General features: G+C 48.1%; 1 protein-coding gene across 1 annotated transcript in view; it reads right to left on the bottom strand.

Moving 5' to 3' along the window:
• DAP (death associated protein) overlaps window positions 1-18,230 on the bottom strand; it is an 88,133-nt gene extending 69,903 nt beyond the window's left edge. Inside the window, exons 1-2 of the mRNA XM_074985960.1 lie at window positions 18,077-18,230; window positions 464-560 (exon numbers count right to left, since the gene is read on the bottom strand). Coding sequence (XP_074842061.1) covers window positions 464-560; window positions 18,077-18,131 — 152 coding nt within the window. The 5' untranslated portion in view covers window positions 18,132-18,230. The remainder of the gene's footprint in view (window positions 1-463; window positions 561-18,076) is intronic.
• Window positions 18,231-20,519: the final 2,289 nt, after the last annotated feature.

Raw genomic sequence — 20,519 nt, 5'->3', positions numbered from 1 at the left:
CACGTAGAACATTTCAGAAGCAGTGGGCCTGTGTCCAGACCTACCTGGCCTGCACATACCCCTCACAGCCGACAGGATTTTCCAGCAGAAATTAGGCAAACAATCAATCTGAAGTCCCTTGTCTCAGGATTACTTGGAAGGGAAGGGGGGAAACTAGAGAGGGAAGGGGTCACATTTCCCTGGCAGGATGATTTTACAGGCAGTTCAGCAAAGTGAAAAATGAGGAGTTGTCCAACCCTTTTACAAAGGTGTATATACAAGACCCTGCATTTCTATTCTGAAGTGAAATACAAACAAGATCAGGTGACAAGTAACTGTAGACAGCGTAAAGGCCTTATCCAAGTAAACATGTTTTACCTAGACTATTAACAGCAAAGTAAACAAGCCCAAGTTAATGTTCAAAGAGATAAAAATTAGCTGTACAATACGCATAAAAATCACGTACAGACTTCACAATGCTCACCTGCTGCTTTCCCACTCTTGGTCATCCTTATCTTTCTCCTCTTTGGCATCCGAAGTGTGTGGGTGTTTCTGCACAATCCTCATCCCACCAGCTTTCACTGGAATGAAAACAAGAGAAGTTAAATCAATTTAACTGAAGGAGAGAAAAAGAGGGATCCACTTCCACAAAACAATCGGAGAATGATAATAAATGAACCTGACAATATCTGCAGGTAGAGGAGGATCTGAGCAGTAGCTGGTTGTTTCTTACTCCTTGATGTTATATCGCCTTACCTCACCCTCTGAGTTGGCAACTCACAGTGCCTCTTATTATTTTCATATTTCCTCGGAAAGTTCCATTCTTACTTCAATGTTGGTCTCTATTAAATTGTGGCAACAAGAAGTGGCTATGGAGTATGGGACTGTCCTACTGAACATAAAAACAGTGTCTTTTGCAAAACAGTGCAGATAAAAATTTATTTTCATATAAGCTAATACTGATCCAGATTACATCAGCAGTGCTAGAAAGCAACACTTTTGCTATTCCAAACTAAATATATAGGAAAATCAAAACTGTTTTATTAACAAAAATAATAGCATTACCAAAAAACCTTTAGAGATGCTGTTAATTCATCTTTGGCACACAATTTTGCTTTTATAAAAATGCAAGCATTACCCAGACATGCCAAGTCTGAAAAAAATTATCATAAAAAGTGATTTCTAAAGTGAAATTAAGCCTCATTTATGACCTCACAATAGAACTCTCAACTGTTAGTACATACTGGAGAGGGGGAAACACTAACTGTCACATGCATACACCATGGGGATGGGCAGGGGAATTAAAAAAAAATGTATCAGGAAGTTGTCCTAAAAATATAATCTTTAAAAAGATCATAATTAGGAGAGTGGAACTGACTTACAATTGTCAATCTCTTGGCAGTCCTGATTACCAAACCTCAAACCCAACAGAAGTTCTTTCAATAAAAAAAAAAAAACACTCTCTCTGAAGGTGAAACTCAGTTCACTGCTCATCCTGTGACAACTGTTAAGACAGAAACTAGACTCTGCTTCTATAATCAGGATGATTCAACTAGCCCCCTGATTTGGGGCCTAAAAAGAAAAAGGTAAAATTGATTTTAATTTTCAGCTTTAACATTCTGTGGTGATATTGATAACTGGCAAAAATCTGCTCGGTTGCAATACAGTACAAGAATTTTAAGGTGACAATCTCTTAGGAAAGAGGTTCCAATTATGTTAGTCAATAATTTCATTAGAAAGCCACTGAAGAAACAGAGATTGATTTGCTAAGTATGTTCCATAGCATTTGATATTCCATGCAAGCAAAAAGATACACTTCAAACTTTTTGGTTCGTGTTTCAGGTTGATAATGCTGCTATGAAACAGCCCACTGGGCATTTCAGAGGCGACACACTCTGAATAAACATAATGACTGAACAACTACATCACCCTGAGAGAGCATCAACAATATGAGGAAAAGCATGCAATGCCATTATCTACATCACACTTATCATGGAGACAGAGAGATTAAGGAAAAGGTTGTGTCACACCAAGTAATGCTCATCTCTGATTCTGGAAATAAACCAAAATGTCTCTGGCTGCATAGAGCTTTCCATAAATTAGAATTGTGGGTGAAAAAAAATCTTGTGTTGTCCTTACAGAGCATGTCAGGGAGGGCAATACAAAAGCCTTAGTCGTTAAAGATTTGTCTTGACATAATGCAAAGGCAGTTTGATCACAGGACGATCCGCAACATATTTAATAATCTAGTATTTACTATTTCTCAACATTCATATTAAGAATTCTTAGATTATTAAATCATTAATACTAAAATAGTGAACACTTTATATCCAATAAAAAGAAAATTTTATTAGTGAATGCAAAAAATGACAGGAGACTCCTGCTAATCTTTCATGAAGCCAACTCATAAAGACTGTTTACTTGCATTACCCACTAATGTCAGGGCTTCTAAAATGCCATACAGCATCAACATCTCCATTTCATTGTGTTTACTTTATAAAGACAATTAGCCCTATTAATTCTTCACACAATGTACATGAAGGTGGGAACTCATAAAAACAGAAAAAGGTTCAATAAAAACAGAAAGTATGGTAGTTAAATTGTTTGAGGAACCTCAGAACAGGAAGCATGACAGGATATATTTTAAAATAAAACAAATATTATCAAAGCTTGTTGCTTTGCGTGTTATTTCCTGTCTAGTACAACAGCGTAGTAGTACAAAAGTAATACCTTCTAGCAATAACTGGGACAAACTAACATTTTTAAATCTCCACTGAAAGATAAATAGTATTAAGATGTGTCAGTCCTGCAATTGTTATTCACATGAGTAGTCTTTAGGCAGATGAATAGCTTTATTGAACTTTTTTTTTTAATTTGCCTTAATTCACAAGCATAAAATAAATTGTAGCAGAGTCGAATTACTTTTAGCAAAGGCTCACTATACCACTTGCTAGATTACAAGCGTTCATTATGTTATTTCCACAACTTTATCACCAAATAAGAAATATAGTTTGTATGTCCTTCCAAGATTTCAAGTTTAAAAACAGCGAATTTTTGTGCCTCAAAACGTTATGCATCTTTATGACCCAATCTCTAAACTCAGTTTCCTTATGTTTCCATCTTTTTAGAATCTGGCTCAAGCTGTAAAGACAGGATCAGCAAGGAAGACCACTTATTTCTAAGTTTGAAATGAGCAAGAAAAAGTACAAGAGCCCCTTACAAGCCCTTCAAACAAAAAGGTTTAATTTTAACTGCAGTGCTATGTGTTCTCCCTGAAAGGCAAAAAGGATCACGTTTTTAAATACAGGGCATGGACTTCTGTATGTTCCTTGACAAGTAAAAATGTTCCAGATATATTCTTGGATTGTCTAGGCAATGCCCAGAGGGGAGTTGCTTGCTGAATATCTGGAACCAGTACACAGTCTAGTTCCGTTCATGATTATTCAATGGGTGGGCTTGTTTGGTAGCTGTGGGCCATTTATTTAAGCCTGAGCCATATCAGATGCGCCTGCACTAGCACGTCCTTCCAAAAGACTTTTCGAAGGAAGGGGGCTCTTTCAAAAGATTCCATGAAGTGTATACATACAAAAGGTGTTCTTTGGAAAGTAAACGGAAAGAATGCAGGGCTCCTTTTGAAAGCACTCTTCCACTCCCATTTCAGGAAGAATACCTTCTTTCAAAAGCTTCTTTTCAAAGAAAATGGGCGTAGATGCTCCTCAGAACTCTTCTTTCAAAAGAGCAGTCCTCATGGCCCCTGATTTTTCTATCCCTGGCCTGTTCTTTCAAAAGAGGGGGCTGTGTGGACGCTCTCTTTCAATAAGAGCGGATCACTCTTTTGATCCCCTTTTTGTGTACGAACACACTCTTTCAAAAGTTCTTTCAGAAGGGATCCTTCCGAAGGGCTTCTTTTGAAAGATAAGAACATAAGAACGGCCATACTGGGTCAGACCAAAGGTCCATCTAGCCCAGTATCCTGTCTGCCGACAGTAGCCAATGCTTGGTGCCCCAGAGGAGGTGAACTGAAGACAACGATCAAGTGATTTGTCTCCTGCCATCCATCTCCCGCCTTCGACAAAAGGCTAGGTACCATACCTTACCCCTTGCTAATAGCCATAAATATGGACCTAACCCTCCAAATATTTATCGAGCTCTTTTTTAAACTCTGTTAGAGTCCTGGCCTTCACAGCGTCCTCTGGTAAGGAGTTCCACAGGTTGACTGTACGCTGTGTGAAGAAAAAAGAGAAGTTACTCACCTGTCGTAACGATGGTTCTTCAAGATGTGTCCCCGTGGGTGCTCCACAATAGGTGTCGGGCTCGCCCGGCGCCGCAGATCGGAATTCTTCTAGCAGTTTCTATTGGATCGTGCATGCGCCGACGCGCGCCGCTCCCTTGCGTGCCCCCGGCCACGTGCATGATCCGGTCCCCGCCAGTTCCTTGACAAACCGCCTCGGATGCTCCTGAAAAACACCAGACAGAGATCCGAAGCGGGGAGGATGGGCGGGTGGTGGAGCACCCACGGGGACACATCTCGAAGAACCATCGTTACTACAGGTGAGTAACTTCTCTTTCTTCTTCGAGTGGTCCCCGTGGGTGCTCCACAATAGGTGACTACCCAGCAGTAACCCAAGTAAGGAGGTGGGTAATCGATTCATGTGCAGCTTGCCCCCGAGAGGACTGCTGTCGACAGACGGGTATCCTCCTCGAATACCCGATGTAGGGCATAATGCTCAGCGAAGGTGTCGTAGGATGACCAGGTCGCTGCTCTACAGATGTCTTTTAACGTGATGCCCTTGAGGAAGGCTGTTGACGCTGCCACCGCCCTGGTGGAGTGAGCCCTAGGCGGGGCCAGCAAAGGGGTCTTTCGAAGCTCATAGCACATTTTTATACAGGACACAATGTGCTTTGAAATTCTCTGTGAAGAGAGGCCTTCCCCTTTTGACCTGGGAGCGAGAGACACTAAGAGCCTGTCCGTTTTCCGGAACGACTTAGTTCTGTCTATGTAAAAGGCCAATGCCCTTCTCACGTCTAGGAGATGTAGGCGCGCCTCCTTGCTGGAGCTGTGAGGCTTCGGGTAAAACGAGGGTAAAACTACTGGTTTGTTAAAGATGGAACTCCGAGGAAACTTTTGGAACGAAGGCTAGGTGTAACTGTAAGGTTACCGCCTCCTTTGAGAATACTGTGCAGGGCGGCGTTGCCATCACTGCTGCGAGCTCGCTCACCCTGCGGGCTGACGTAATCGCAAGGAGGAAGGTTGTTTTCATCGTAAGGAGTCGGAGGGGTACCATGGCTAATGGTTCAAAGGGTGGTCCCGATAGTGTGCTGAGCACCAAGTCCAAATTCCACGACGGCGGAAGCAGTTTTTGAGGGGGGTACAGGTTTACCAGCCCCTTCAAGAACCTTGTGACGATAGGGTGGGCGAATACAGTGGGCCCTTCCTCTGTATGCCGAAAAGCTGATATAGCAGCGAGGTGGACCTTTAGCGAGGATAGAGAAAGCCCGTCTCGTTTGAGGTCCAATAGGTATTCTAGTATTACGGTTATAGGAAAGTCAAGGGGAGCTAACTGCTTGGCGGAACACCAGGCTGTAAATCGAGTCCATTCCTGTTCATAAGTCCTCCTGGTGGAGGTCTTTCGGCTACACTCCAGGACTTGGTGTACTCCCTCTGTATACGTGCTCTCTAAGGCGCTGAGCCATGGATTAACCATGCTTGTAGGTGCAGACCCTGAGGGTGTGGGTGCACTATGGACCCCTGAGCCTGCGTGAGTAAGTCCGGCGCCACCGGTAGGGGGAATGGTGGATGATCCAACATGCGCAGAAGCAAGGGAAACCATTGTTGTCTGTCCCAGGTTGGGACTATGAGTATCATGCGAGCTCTCTCCCTTCTGGCTTTCTGCAGAACCTTGTGGATAAGCACTGTGGGGTGAAACGCGTAGAGTAGAGGGCCCTTCCATGAAATCATGAATGCGTCCCCCACGGACCCCCGCCCTATTCCTGCTCTGGAGCAGTACTGGGGACACTTCTTGTTGTACTGGGTGGCAAACAAATCGACTTGGGGAAACCCCAGGTATGAAATATGCGCCGTAGCAGGTCGGAGCGGATCTGCCATTCATGCGTGAGTGTGAAGCGCCTACTCAGCTGATCTGCCTTCACGTTATTAGTGCCCGGCAAATACGAGGCTTTCAACGTGATGTTGTTGGCAATGCACCAGTTCCACAATCGGACTGCTTCTGCACACAACGCATGGGATTGTGCCCCTCCTTGTCGATTGATGTAGAACATAGTGGAGGTATTGTCGGTACTGATCCCGACTACTTTGCCATGCAGGTATTCTCAAAAATTTCTGCACGCGTTGAACACTGCTCTGAGCTCCAGTATGTTTATGTGCAGTGTCTGTTCCACAGGGGACCATAGCCCTTGCGTCACCTTGCTGCCAATGTGCGCTCCCCATCCTATGTGGGAGGCATCGGTAGTAAGAAAGACAGAAATTTGAGGTTGGTGAAAAGGCACCCCCCACTAGCAGATTCTTGGGATTTTCCCACCACGCTAGGGATCTGTGCACCTCCGTCGTGGGCAACACTACCCTGTGGACAGTGTGGGATGCCAGTTTGTAAACACTCGCCAGCCAATGCTGCAGGTTTCGCATGTGTAACCTGGGATTCTGTACCACAAACGTCGCTGCCGCCATGTGCCCCCAACAGCTGCAGGCATGTTAGGACCGGCACCGTGGGGCTGTACGTCATGACTTGCACCAGGGAGTTGATGGCGCGTAAGCGGGCGTCAGGCAGGTATACTCTTGCTGTGATAGAGTTTATGCGTGCCCCTATGAACTCTATATCTTGTGTGGGTTCGGTCTTTGACTTTGCGAGGTTGATAACTAGGCCTAGCGAAGTAAACATGTTCGCAGTGACGCGTATCACGCGTAAGACCTCTGCCTTTGAGGCCCCTTTCAGCAGACAGTCATCCAGATATGGGAAAATAAATACCCCGTCTGTGCAGGTAGGCTGATACCACTGCCCGGGTTTTGGTAAAGACTCTGGGTGACGAGGATAGGCCGAAGGGAAGAACCCTGTACTGGAAATGTTCCCTGCTGACCGTGAAGCAGAGGAAGCGTCTGTGTGCCGGGTGGATTGTTATATGAAAGTAAGCATCTTGTAAGTCAAGGGCTGCAAACCAGTCTGCATCGTCCAGTGCCGTAAGTATGGAGGCAACTGTAATCATCCGAAAGCGTTGCTTGCACAAGTAACGGCTGAGGCCCCGTAGATCCAAGATGGGCCTCCAGCCTTCTGTTTTCTTCTCTGTTAGGAAGTAGCGTGACTGGAAAGGGATCGTGTAACCCGTGGCTATAATTTCTAGCACCCATTTGTCTGTGGTGATCTTTTGCCATTGGGAGTGGAATGGTTTGAGGCGATGATGGAACATGACATGAGAGTGGCATTGAGCGATGGTGTTGATAGTGCAGCCCCCGACATACCCATCAAACTTGCTGCCTCTGGGCCTGCCCCGAGGGTATATGGCTTTGTTGAGAACGTTGCCTGGGAGTCCTGTATTGCTGCTGCTGTTGATGGCGCCCTTGGCCGTAGCCTCGCTGATATTGACCATGCTGTGGTTGGTAAGCGTAGCGTCTTTGCTGAGGATAAAATTTCTTCTTCTTGTATGGGAGAGTATAAATACCCAAGGTCCTAAGTGTGGCCCTCGAGTCTTTGCTGGAGTGGAGGACCGAGTCGGTTGAGTCTGCAAACAGCTTTCGCTTATCAAAGGGAAGATCCATGATCTTCGCCTGCAGGTCCCTGGGGATACCAGACGTCTGGAGCCAGGATTCCCTACACATTACCACTGCTGCAGCTGTTGAACGTGCCGCTGTGTGCGCCATGTCCAGGGCAATCTGGACTCCTGTCCGTGACGCCGCATAGCCCTCTTGGACAATCGCCTTTAACACCAGATTCTTGTCCTCCGGGAGTGAATCCCTGAGGGGAGTGAGTCTAGAGTAATTGTCAAAGTTGTGGTTTGATAGATGTGCTGCGTAATTTGCCACTCTCAATAATAGGGCAGAGGAGGAATATACCTTCCTGCCAAACAGCTCTAGCTTCTTAGCATCTTTATCCGACCCCCCCGACTTGTACTGAGACGTCTTCGACCTCTGCTGGGACGATTCAACCACCAAAGAATTGGGTTGTGGGTGACTAAAGAGGAACTCCATGACCTTGGCTGGGACGAAGTATTTCTTATCTGCTCTTTTGTTCGTAGGCGGAATAGAGGCCGGGGTCTGCCATATGTTAGTGGCTGACGCCATAATGGCTTCGTCCAGCGGGATAGCGATTTTAGATGAAGCCGGGGGTCTCAACTTTTTCAGGAGTTTATGATGCTTCTCCTGCACCTCTGCTATTTGAATGTCCTGCATGAAAGCTACTCTTTTGAACAGCTCCTGGAATTGTTTAAGGTCATCCGGGGGGTAAACATCCCTGGGGGCCATGGCCTCATCTGGCGAGGATGAGGAGGAACCACTGGGGTACACCTCCCTCAAATCCCCTGGCTCCCGAGTTCAGTGATATACTTGCTCCCTGGAGGACTGTGAAGGGAAGTCTTGGGATTCTGGACCTAATTCCCCCCGAGACAACTGTGTTCCCATCCCAGAGCGAGAGTGTACACGGGAGTATTGACGAGTAGCAGGGGAGGACCTGCCCTTGGATCTAGACCTGCGGTGTCTGTGTTCACCATGATGAGGACAACCACAGCAGCATGGACAAGGGCCCGGTGATGGAGACCTGGACCATGATCGGGGAGTGTACCCATGATGTCTGGGAGAGTGGGACCTCCGCAACGACATAGATAGTGGTGAAGCTGGTTTGTGATAGTACTCAAGGGGATCCATGCCCAGAAATGGTGAAGGTGGCCCAAGCCACAGCGAAATTGGTTGGAGGAACGGAGAGGGAGGCCCTAAATAAGCAGGTGGAGTTACAGCCTGTCGGTGCGGCATGTGTATCTTGGGGGGGGGGGGGCGGGCTAGGAGATGAGGGCAGTGCTGCCCTGCCTGGAGATGGACTGAGGTACCAAGTTTTTGGTTTTGCCTTGCCCCTCCCCTGCAGGATGGGCGCCGCCTCTTCCCGTGCCGGGGATCTCAGCCCCGTTGTCGGCGCCGCGCTTGGCACAGTCAGCGGCAGTGCCACGCGGGTAGCTTCCTCTGGCGCCGATAGGCTCCGTGCCGGATGCCCCTGCGGGGCCGGTGCCACATGCGTCGGCGCCGCCGATTCCGGCACTTGCCTCGCTGGCGCTCGCGGAGCCTTCCATGCCCCCTGTTGTGTAATCGTAGGCTCAGCCTCTGCCACGTGCGCTGCTGCACTGCCTCTTTCATGAGCTTGCGGCTGGGGGCTTTGCGTTCCCCTCGTATTGCCCACTGGACCCGCCGGCAAGGATCGAGCCGGGGAGAGTTTCCTTCTCTTCTGCACCGAGGGGGTCAAAGAGGCTGCCTTCCTTCTATGCAACCCAGAGGGCCCTTCTGCATGAGGCTTATCCAGCGGTTCCGGCTAGAGAGTCTTATCAAACAAGATCATTTTGAGCCTCATCTCTCTGTCTTTTCTAGCCCTGGCTGTAAGCTTAGCACAGTGGGAACGCTTCTGGGTAACATGTGACTCTCCCATGCAGCGAATGCATTCACTATGCCCATCGGAGGCCGGCATAGCCTCGCAGCAGGACTCACACTTCTTAAACCCTAAGGAGGCCATCGGGGTGAGTCTTTACTGTTAATAGGGTACTTAGCCACTAATCAGTGCTTTCTAACCCAAAATCACATTCACCAGCCTGCGGGGCAGCGGATGGCTTAACTAGCCTTCTTGTCCACCCCTCTCTCCTTCGTTCCTCTTCTTTCTGCTAATATTCTCTCTCTCTCTCTTTTTTTTTTTTTTTTTGATAGTGACAAAAACAAACAAACTACACGTAAAAACAACTCTTATCTGTCTCTGGCTTTGGCCGGAGCGGATTCCGTCTACAGCCGATGGCAGTTGAGAAGGAACTGGATCGCGCACATGCCCAGGGGCACGCAAGGGAGCGGTGTGCATTGGAGCATGCGCAATCCAATAGAAACTGCTGGAATTCCAATCTGCGGTGCTGGGTGAGTCCGACACATATTGTGGAACACCCACAGGGACCACTTGAAGAAGAACTTTCGTTCATTTGTTTTGAACCTGCTACCCATTAATTTCATTTGGTGTCCTCTAGTTCTTATATTATGGGAACAAGCAAATAACTTTTCTGTATTCACTTTTCCACACCATTCATGATTTTATATACCTCTATCATATCGCACCTCAGTCTCCTCTTCTCAAGACTGAAAAGTCTCAGTCTCTCCTCATATGGGACCCTTTCCAAACCCTTAATCATTTTAGTTGCCCTTTTCTGAACCTTTTCTAACACCAATATATCTTTGAGATGAGGAGACCACATCCGCACGTAGTACTCAAGATGTGGGCGTACCATAGTTTTATATAGGGGAAGTAAGATATTCTTTGTCTTATTTTCTATCCCTTTTTTAATCATTCCTAACATCCTATTTGCTTTACTGACTGCCGCTGCACACTGTGTGGATGTTTTCAGAGAACTATCCACTATAATTCCAAGATCCCTTTCCTGATCTGTTGTAGCTAAATTTGCCCCATCATATTATATGTATAATTGGGGTTATTTTTCCCAACGTGCATTACCTTACACTTACCCATATTAAATTTCACTTGCCATTTTGCTGCCCAATCACTCAGTTTACTGAAATCTTTTTGAAGATCTCTGCAGTGTAGATTTAGCCATCATACTAATACATTTGATTCTTCCTCTTGATAACTACCAGAGGCTCCCCAGTCCCCCATTACCATTCACAGCTTAGTACATTAAGATGGTTGATTTGCTAAATATGGGCCTGATGCGGAATTCACTGGGCACCCAGAAGTCTGAATAAAGTCACTGGTGGCCCAGCAGCTCTAACGTAGGCCCCAAAGTCTTAGCATTTGATATTCTTCCCTGGCAGTAACCCTTAATATTATATGTTCAATTAAAATAAAAAAAAAATAATTCCAGGCCAACCTTAAATGTTACTGGCACAAGGAAAAGAATATACTATTACTTTGTATGTTTTGGGGCCAACATTTATTAAGTTAATACTGAGAAAAAAAACCTAAAAATTTGGAAACTTACGAGACAGTTACTAGATATATTTTCCCTGTTTACTAAGCACACTTTTATTGTTTCATGTCACTCTATCAGGCAGAATGCACGAAAACATTTTTGCTTTTCAGTGGTTTCAAAGATGCACTGTCCACACCACCAAAATTTTTCGCATACCCTGTTGATGTTAAAAGAAATTAGTACCTATGACATCATAGTTACACTCTCTACAGCAAGTGTTAATTGTACCCACCAACACAGCTTCAACTACAGCTACACAAACCTTACTGGATAAAGAGACCTTAACTTGAAATCTAATTATTTTTCCAGTGAAAGAGCTCAAAGTAGCAACAGGCACCATTCTCAATGTCTGCAGTGCCAGTTCATGGGTTTACCTTTTTGTTAATCTTCTTTTCAAATGCTTCCTTTGGCCCTACTGCTGTGTGAGAGGATCACAAACAGGGAATTTAAGCAACAAGATACAGTTGGCGAGGCCAGGTCCAACAGTGATACCTGTGAATATGCTGTTCTCATGAAATTTCTCCCATTTATTATTTTGGGAAGACCAATCTTGACTTTGGCTATAAAAACCCAACTCCAATTAACAGAATTGCACATGTGTAACTATAAGAAGAATCTGACTCTCAATCAAGTTTTAATTTTTTTTTTTAAATTTACATGTTTTTCCTGAACTGTTTTAGAGCAAATCCCAACTAGCCCCTTTACAGCATTACGTGCAGCAAAACAAGCACTCTAATGCACTGTATAATAAAGATAGGGCTGGGGTTGTTAGGTCTGGATGATGGGGAAGCACTTACCAGCACAGCTCCCTGTCTCCCGCCCCCAGGTCAGCTTTCCACTCCTCACTGCTTCTGTTGTCCACAACTCTGGCCAGTCATAGTAGCGCAGGAAAAGTTTCTAGGCACTTCCCTAGGCTACCATTTCTCCAGCCAGAGGCAGCAGAAGTGGGAGTGAGCGGAGGAACCACTTCCCTCCCGTGCCAGGCAGAGCCTGTAGGAGAGATGTGGCATGGGCTTGCCCTGGCCCGTGAGGCTTGCGGCTCCCCTTCCCCACTGGAGCAGGAACCTGAAACATGTATCATACTTAATTTGTTGTGTGTTGCTCATTTCCAGAGGGACTTCGTTGGGTCGTCAATCTTATTTACATGTCTAAACATAAATTCTGACCTCTATTTTTGAGGGGTGGGGAGGAATACATCTTTCACCACATTTTTTTAATAAATATCTGGGATACAAAGTGTTGGTAAAACCAAAATACCAGTCTCACCACACATTTCTTCCATCTTTTTTTACTCTCTTGGCTCCTTGATGTTTTCATTTTACTAATTCTCTAGTTAACACACAGTAAGGTCCCCCACATTTGTGAACTTAATGTTTGCGAATTCAATTATTCATGAGTGGCTGCTTGAGACCGCCACTTCCTGGGGCTCCAGTGGGGAGCACCAGTGGCCGCCGCTTCCCCAGGGCTGGGAATGCTGGCAGCCACCGCTTCCTTGGGGCTCCAAGCCCCTCCCCTCATTATTTGCGAGGGTTCTGAACACAGAACCCTTTCAAATGTTGAGACCCTACTGTATTTGATATAATGCAGGATTTGAATTTATGATGCTTTGCTTATATTTTACAAAAAACTGCAGAAGTACATTCGCTTTTCAAGCAGCATAAAGAACAAAATAGAACAGACAGAAGTTTGCTTAAATTCATTGTTATTTATCTCTAAGACATAACGTCTTTACATATATCAGAGTGGTAGCCACTTTAGTCTCTGTCTAAAAACAACAAGAAGTTCCGTGGCACCTTACAGGCTAACAGATTTTTTGGAGTATATTTTGCTCTGGGGGTGCTGATGTGACATCCCGATGGTACCATCTGAGGGATACAATTTACAACACGGCCTTGTCAGTGTTTGGAAGAAGAGCTAGAAACACAAATGACTGGTTTGAAGCTAACTCTGATGAGATGATTCCAGCCATCAAAAAGAAGCGCGCTGCACTCCTGGAGTACAAACACTCACCGAGCCAGAGTACCCAGCAAGCACTCAGAGTAGCCAGAAAAACAGTAGAGCAGGCGGCCAGGCGCTGTGCCAACAACTACTGGCTTGAGCTATGCAGCAGCATCCAGACCAGTGCTGACTCTGGTAATCTCAGGGGAATGTACAAGGGCATCAAGAAGGCATTAGGACCCAGTCAGAACAAGACAGCACCTCTGAAATCCAAATCTGGTGAAGTCATCACTCACAAAGCCAAACAGATGGAGCGATAGGTCGAGCACTTCTCGCGTGAGTACAGCTCGGAGTACATTGTGGTTGATACAGCCCTCAATGCCGTCGAGCTCCTATCAGTAATGGACGAACTGGATCAGGAACCAACAGTGGACAAACTGAAGAAAGCCATTGACAGCATTGCAGTAGGAAAGGCCCCAGGCCAGGATGGTACCACCAGAGATAATGAAGTGTGCCACGGACACTCTCCTGGAACCCTACATGAGCTACTGTGCCTGTGCTGGAGAGAGGGAGAGGTTCCACAGGATATGCGTGACGCTAATATTGTAACCTTGTATAAGAACAAAGGAGACAGAAGCGACTGCAACAATTACTGTGGAATCTCCCTCCTAAGCATCACTGGTAAACCGTTCACTTGCGTCATCCTCGGCAGACTCCAGAAGATTGCTGAGAGGGTGTATCCCGAATCACAGTGCGGATTCCGCGCAGAGAGATCTACCGTTGACATGGTCTTCTCTTTGAGGCAGCTGCAGGAGAAATGCAGGGAGCAGAGGAAGCCACTCTATATTACTTTCATCGACCTGACCAAGGCTTTTGACTTGGTCAGCAGAGATGGACTGTTCAAATTGCTCCACAAGATAGGCTGTCCTCCACAGTTACTCAGGATGATCCAGTCTTTCCACGAAGACATGAGAGGAACCATCCAATATGATGGCACATTATCGGATGTTTTCAGCATCAGGAGCAGCATCGAACAAGGATGTGTCCTTACTCTGACATTGTTCAGGATCTTCTTCACACTCCTCCTGAAGCACACCTTTGGATCCTCAACAGAGGGCATCTTTTTGCACACAAGATCTGATGAGAAACTGTTTAATTTTGCAAGGCTGAAAGCTATATCTAAGGTGTGGGAAGTCCTCATCAGAGATATGATGTTCGCAGATGACGCTGCTGTAGTGTCACACAGACAAGACCAGCTTCAGAAATTGCTGGATCAGTTCTCCAAAGCATGCAAGGACTTCGGGCTTTCCATCAGCCCAAAGAAGACAAACGCACTCGCTCAGGAGGTTGCTGAACCTCCATCAATCAGCACTGACAACTATACGTTAGAGGTCGTCCACGAGTTCGTTTACCTCAGGTCCACCATCACTGACACCCTATCATTGGAGACTGAGCTAAACAGGAGGATCGGAAAAGCAGCCACAACTCTGTCCAGACTCAGTGAGAGAGTGTGGAATAACATCAAGTTGTACACCCACACCCAAATGCAAGTCTACAGAGCCTACATCCTCAGCACCCTCCTTTACGGCAGCGAGTCTTGGACCCTGTATACCCGCCATGAAAAGAGGCTGAACGTCTTCCACTTGCGCTGCCTCAGGTGCATCATTGGAATATTGTGGAAGGACAGAGCATCCAACACCACCGTCCTTGAGCAAGCTGGAATCCCAACCATGCACACCCTCCTCAGGCAGCGGCGGCGGCTCCACTGGCTTGGCCACGTCCACAGGATGAATGATGGAAGGATCCCAAAAGACATCCTGTATGGCGAGCTAGCCTCTGGCAAAAGACCTCCCAGATGCCCCCAGTTGCGCTACAAAGGTGTTTGCAAGAGGGACCTCAGGGAGGCAGACATCGAGCCGGACAGCCGGGAGGAGCTGGCAGACGATTGCAGCAGATGGAGGCAGGAACTACACAAGGGCCTTCAGAAGGGTGGGATAAGGATCAGACAGCTAGCAGAGGAGAAGCGAGCCCACAGAAAGCACAGTAAAGACCTGCCAGACATCCATTACAGATGTAACAGATACAGCAAGGACTGTCACTCTCATGTGGGGCCTTCACAGTCACAGTTGACTCTGCAAATGATGATCCCAAATGGAACTACGAAGGGCGCGATCCATAGTCTACATACAGTGAAGGATGCCGCTTACCATTACTACTACTACTACGCCCACGAAAGCTTATGCTCCAAAGTATGTTAGTCTGTGAGGTGCCACAGGACTTCTTGTAGTCTTTACAAAATAATTGACTGAGTTTGTGGATTCTGTAACTTTAACAGTCCTCTATGACCCCTTCAGCTTCAGTCCCTTTCCCTTCAGCTCACAAAAGCAAAAAGCACAGCAAGTCTGAAGTGGTCAGCCCAGGTTATGGACTTCCATGAATGTTTACTGCCCATAACCTGTCTGTGACTTTAATGAGGAACTCCTGTGACAAAATCTTAACACTTAAGAATAACAATACTGTAACTGCAACGAAGGGTCCTGTGGCACCTTATAGACTAACAGAAAAGTTTTGAGCATGAGCTTTCGTGAGCACAGACTCACTTCATCAGATGAGACAAGGTGACACGGGACCCTTTGTTGCTGTTACAGATCCAGACTAACATGGCTACCCCTCCAATACTGTAACTGGGTAAAGAGAGCAGAACAGATCTCTGACTGCGGATGATAATAAAAGTCCACTTATGCATGGTGGAGCTCTGCATGGAATGTGATGGTGCTCAGATGTAGCCATGTTGCATGATTTGTGTAGAAACTCCACAGACATATATGGAGGGGTTCATGCTGCTCCTAAAAAGCACTGGCTTCTGTTCCTTGTTTATCCTCAAACTGGCAGTACTGTGTAGACATCAGTTGAAGAATCTTGTGACCTGGCAATAAAGGAGTCCTTCAGAAGGTTGCCATGAACTCTGCCATCCCCCAAGCGGGCAGCCAACTGCAACCAGAGAGCAACGTCACCAATGAGAATAGGAAAAAGATTATCATGTTTGACATCACAGTGCCATTTGAGAACAGGACTTTGGTTTTCCATGATGCCCAATCTCACAAGCTAGAGAAATATGACTCTCTGGCTGACACCTTGAGAGCTAGGAGCTTCAAACTCATGGGCTCTCAGACCCCCAGGTGCAGCGGTGACCTGTGCAGGAACTGCAGTGGAGGCACTGGCCATACACCCCGCCCCACCTTTCTTTGCTCGAGGCTTCTGATGCATGCAGGGCAATCCTCCCTCCTGCTCAGAGCAGCGCAGCCTAGGAGTAGCATGAGCTAGAAAGTTTACACTGCTCTCATGCTGCACTGTTCTGGGGAAGGCTCCTGCTCCCAGCAGAAGTGGCACAGTACAGAGGGTGAGTGCAGGTGCAACACTGGGAAGGGTGTGTGTGGCTCTCTGTGCATCCCCATGATTGGCCTATGCCCGGACATAGGGGACCCCAGTAATAAGTGATGAGAGAACATGGAGGCAGTCAATATTATGGTCGGCTGCTGTGGCAACTCATGGTGCTGGATGCCTTCCGGAACTCAAGGAACATCTACGTAGAACAAATGAGAGAACATCAGCAATACCGGGGGAGAGGAGTAGCAGCACGTAGGACAGGCACAGCCACGAAAGCAACTCAATACTTCCCTGGTGGATTGTATTTTCAAACAAGCAGCCTACCCTAGATTCTCCCTCACACTGATGTTTTTGCTTTCCACTCTGTACAACTTTCCATGAGTGATACACCTGAATACTTGACTGCTAATATCCAAACAGTACTGTCAAACTTGCACACCTAAATCTCAGTTATTGCTGATCACATGCTGTATGTAGTGTATGAGCATAACTTTTATTTGTAAATAATTAAGTACGACACCTATATGTACAGAAATGCCTTTTCTCACCCTGACACCTTATAGACAAAGGGATATTTTGGAGCATAAGCTTTCGTGGGCAGAACTTCTTGTTGTTTTTAAAGACACAGACTCACTTGATAACTATTTTTGGTCCTCCGTGCCTTAAATATTGAGTCTGTTCTGGTATGGCTATGGTCTGAAGAAGCGGGTCTGTCCCACGAAAGCTCACCACCTAATAAATTACTCTGCCAGTCTTTAAAGTGCTACTGGACTGCTTTTTTGTTACAGCTACCTCTCTGATACTTTTCTCACCCTGTGTATTATATAACTTTAACATCAGCATCAATAAAGTTTTTCTAATAACACGACCCTTCCTTTCACCAGTCGCCACCATTTTTAGGGTTAGATGCTTTGGGTCCGAGTCTCTGAGGCCTTACAAGACGCGCGGTCACGCCCACCTGTGCAAAAAGGTGGAGAAGTAGGAATGTGAACATGGCAGTGTTTACACTCAATCCGCCCGGCTGCAAAAGGCAAAGGGAAGCAGGGATAGAGGAGGCCCTGCGGTTCCAGCTTTTCATCTTGTCCCCTCCCCCTGAGGGGGAGCATTAAGGATCAGACTGTTTCTCGGACTCTCCTTCAGCTCTTTCCATGCACGTCCCGCACCAGGTACTACCCGAGAGCGAGTCCGCCCACGCTCAGCCGCAACCCGGCCAGCCAAGCAGCGCGGCCGGCGATACCGAACTTCTCGGGCAGAGCAGAAAGAGGGAGGGAGCCCCGCCGGGCGGCGAAATACAACTCGCGCCTCCGTGCAAATACCCCCGAGCGGCCGCAGGCCCCGGCGAGAGCTGTGCGGCACTGGAAGGGGCCCGAGGGCCGGAGCCCTCTGACAGGTGGCACGGGGAGCCCGCCCCGTCCCGTCCCGCACGCGGGTCACCCGGCCTAAGGGCAGGGGCGGGGGGTAGCGCCGCCTGCGGACGCGGCCCCGGGCGCTGCAAACTCCCGCCTCGGCACAGCCCGCGCCCGTTGGCAGCAAGTCGCAGCGGCCGCTGCCTCGGGCGGGAGCTCCGGCCGGTCGAGGGCCTGGGCGCCGCGCAGTACCGTACCGGCGGGGGGGTGCCCGGCCCGGGTCTCGGCTCGCTCCTTGTCCGGCGACGACATCGCGCTCAGCGCCCCGCGTCCCGCTCCGCCACTGCCACGGGCCCAGCCCCCCGCGGAGCCCCACCCCCTACTCGCGCTGCCAACGTGGCCGGGCGCTGATGTCAGGACGCCCGGCGGCCCCAGCGCGAGGCGAGGGGCGGGGCCCGCTGCGGCACGTGCTCAGCCCACCCCCGCCCCCCGGCAGCCCCGCGCTTGGCCGGGTGACCGTGTGCGGGGTGGGGCTCGGCCGGGCTGCACTGGACGGGGCGGGGGGAGTGAGCTGCTCTGCGCCTCATCCAGCTAGATCTGGGGGTGCCGTGGGGCAGTGCGGGTGTGTCCCCCCCCGGGGAGGAAGTAGAAGGAGGTGCGGGCTGGGTCCAGGGGTGGTGTCAACGCGGTGTGGACAGGCAGCAGCTCAGATCGCCTGCCCTGTAAGTGTAGGCACAGGTAGGACTCAGACCCCAACTCGGGGCTCTAACCGGGATCTTTTGGCTAGTGTCAAATGTTAACCATTTATCAACGTTAATTGCGCTGTTAAAACCACTAGCATAGTCCCTCCATTCCACCCCACATTCTGGCAAGGTGTAATGTAAAAAGGGCTTGAAAGGATTACATTTATCAATAAACATAATCTGTTTCACTGTACTTGACCAACAAAATATATTTCCGTCAATGACTAAAATTTGCAAATAGGCCAAGTAAGAAAAAATCTGCGTGGTTTGATTAAACATTATGTACTTAGTCAATATACAGTGTGCTTTAACAGTTATAAAGCTTTAACTGTCATTACGTTGTGTTTGACAGCTCCCCAGTATTTCCCACAGTGGTAAACATTTAAAATCAATCAAAGAAAAAAGTGGTGAAAAATAAACATCCCACAGGATTTTAAGACCAGAACAGACCATCATGATCATTAGTCTGACCTCTTGACACCATACAAGCCACAAATCCTCACTCATCCACTCCAGTACTAGGCCTACAAACTCTTAACTAGTTCCTGAAGTCTTCAGATCCTTATTTCAAGATTAAATGTATGGAATCCACCATTTGTTTTATTTTCAATCCAGCAAGCTGCCTGTGCCCCGCACTGTGGTTTCTGCCAATCTGACCTGGGGAAATACACTATTCCTTCCTACCCCCAGCTTCGGCGGTTGCTTAGACCTTGAACACGTGGCACTGCTCCCCTCTGCTGTGCGTAGGCTGCGTGCCAGGGAAAGGGGAGAGCAAGGCTGGGGAGAGGCGAGGGGAGGAAAGTCAGGGGAGCTGCCCAGAGCTGGTGGCAAGCACCACTGCAGCCACAGTCATCCCAGGAAGCGCCGCTGCCCCTGGAGGTGCAGAGGAGGAGGCACTGAGCTGCCAGCACAGTGCGACGCTCCGATGGATTAGGAGACCTGACCTGCCCTGGGAAAGCCCCAGTGCCGAGAACTTGCCAAGGGGGTAGCAGAAGACGGGGGCCCCAGCCACTGGTGCTAATTGATGCAAGTACCAGCAGCGAGGCCAAGGCATGGGCCAGCCCTTGGCTCATGCGCTGTCCAGCGCTGCTGCCCAAGGACATTTGGAGAGGGTGAGGGGGCTGCTTGACCAGAGGGCGGACCCAGTGCAGTCAATAGCTGTGGCAGGAGACCAATAGAGATCATGGTGCTGGGAAACAGCAAGGTGGTTGGAGCTGCTGCTGCAGAGAGGAGCAGATCCAAACTACCCGGACCCGAGCACCGACTCTCTCCCCATGCACGATGCAGCATGAGAAGGTTTCCTGGACACACTTGTGGCACTGCACAGGGGCGGGGCTCACTTGGACCTATGAGACAAAAGGGGCTGCCTCCCCCTTGAGCTTGCTGCAGAGGATGGGCAGCAGCAAGTGGTCCACTACCTGCAAGCCCAGCCTGGGAAGAATGTGGCTCTGCTCCAAGGACTAGGGCAGGGGCAGGGGGTCCACACAATGCACTGAAGTTCTGTCACCAGCTTTGTCAACAGCAGCCCAGTACCAGGAGTGCGTCACCTAGGGAGTGGTGGAATCTCCATCCCTGGAGGTTTTTAAGTCCTGGCTTGACACAGTTCATGGAATGACTTGGTTGTAGTTGATCCTGCTTGGGACAGAGGGCTGGACTCAATGACCTCTTGAGGTCCCTGCCAGCTCTGTGATTCTATGATTCTATGATTGTACCATACTCCGGGACAGCTGGGAGCAACCTTGTAGGGATCCCACATCTGGCTGGAAATGACAGGGAGGCACCAGTGGCTGAGAGTGACAATCACTCAGTGGGTTCATCCCATTTTGTTCATCTTTGATCCAAGGGTCCACCTGTAGTGTTTTCCTCCTAAACAGTAAATTATGGTCCCTTTCTCTTCAGTGTGTGAAGTATTATAAATATGCCACTTGAAAATGTTCTCTGAAATGCACTAAAGGAG

The sequence above is a fragment of the Carettochelys insculpta genome, chromosome 2 (assembly GCF_033958435.1).
Source record: "Carettochelys insculpta isolate YL-2023 chromosome 2, ASM3395843v1, whole genome shotgun sequence".
Lineage (NCBI taxonomy): Eukaryota > Metazoa > Chordata > Testudines > Carettochelyidae > Carettochelys > Carettochelys insculpta.
This window is presented reverse-complemented; position numbering and strand designations above follow the sequence as displayed.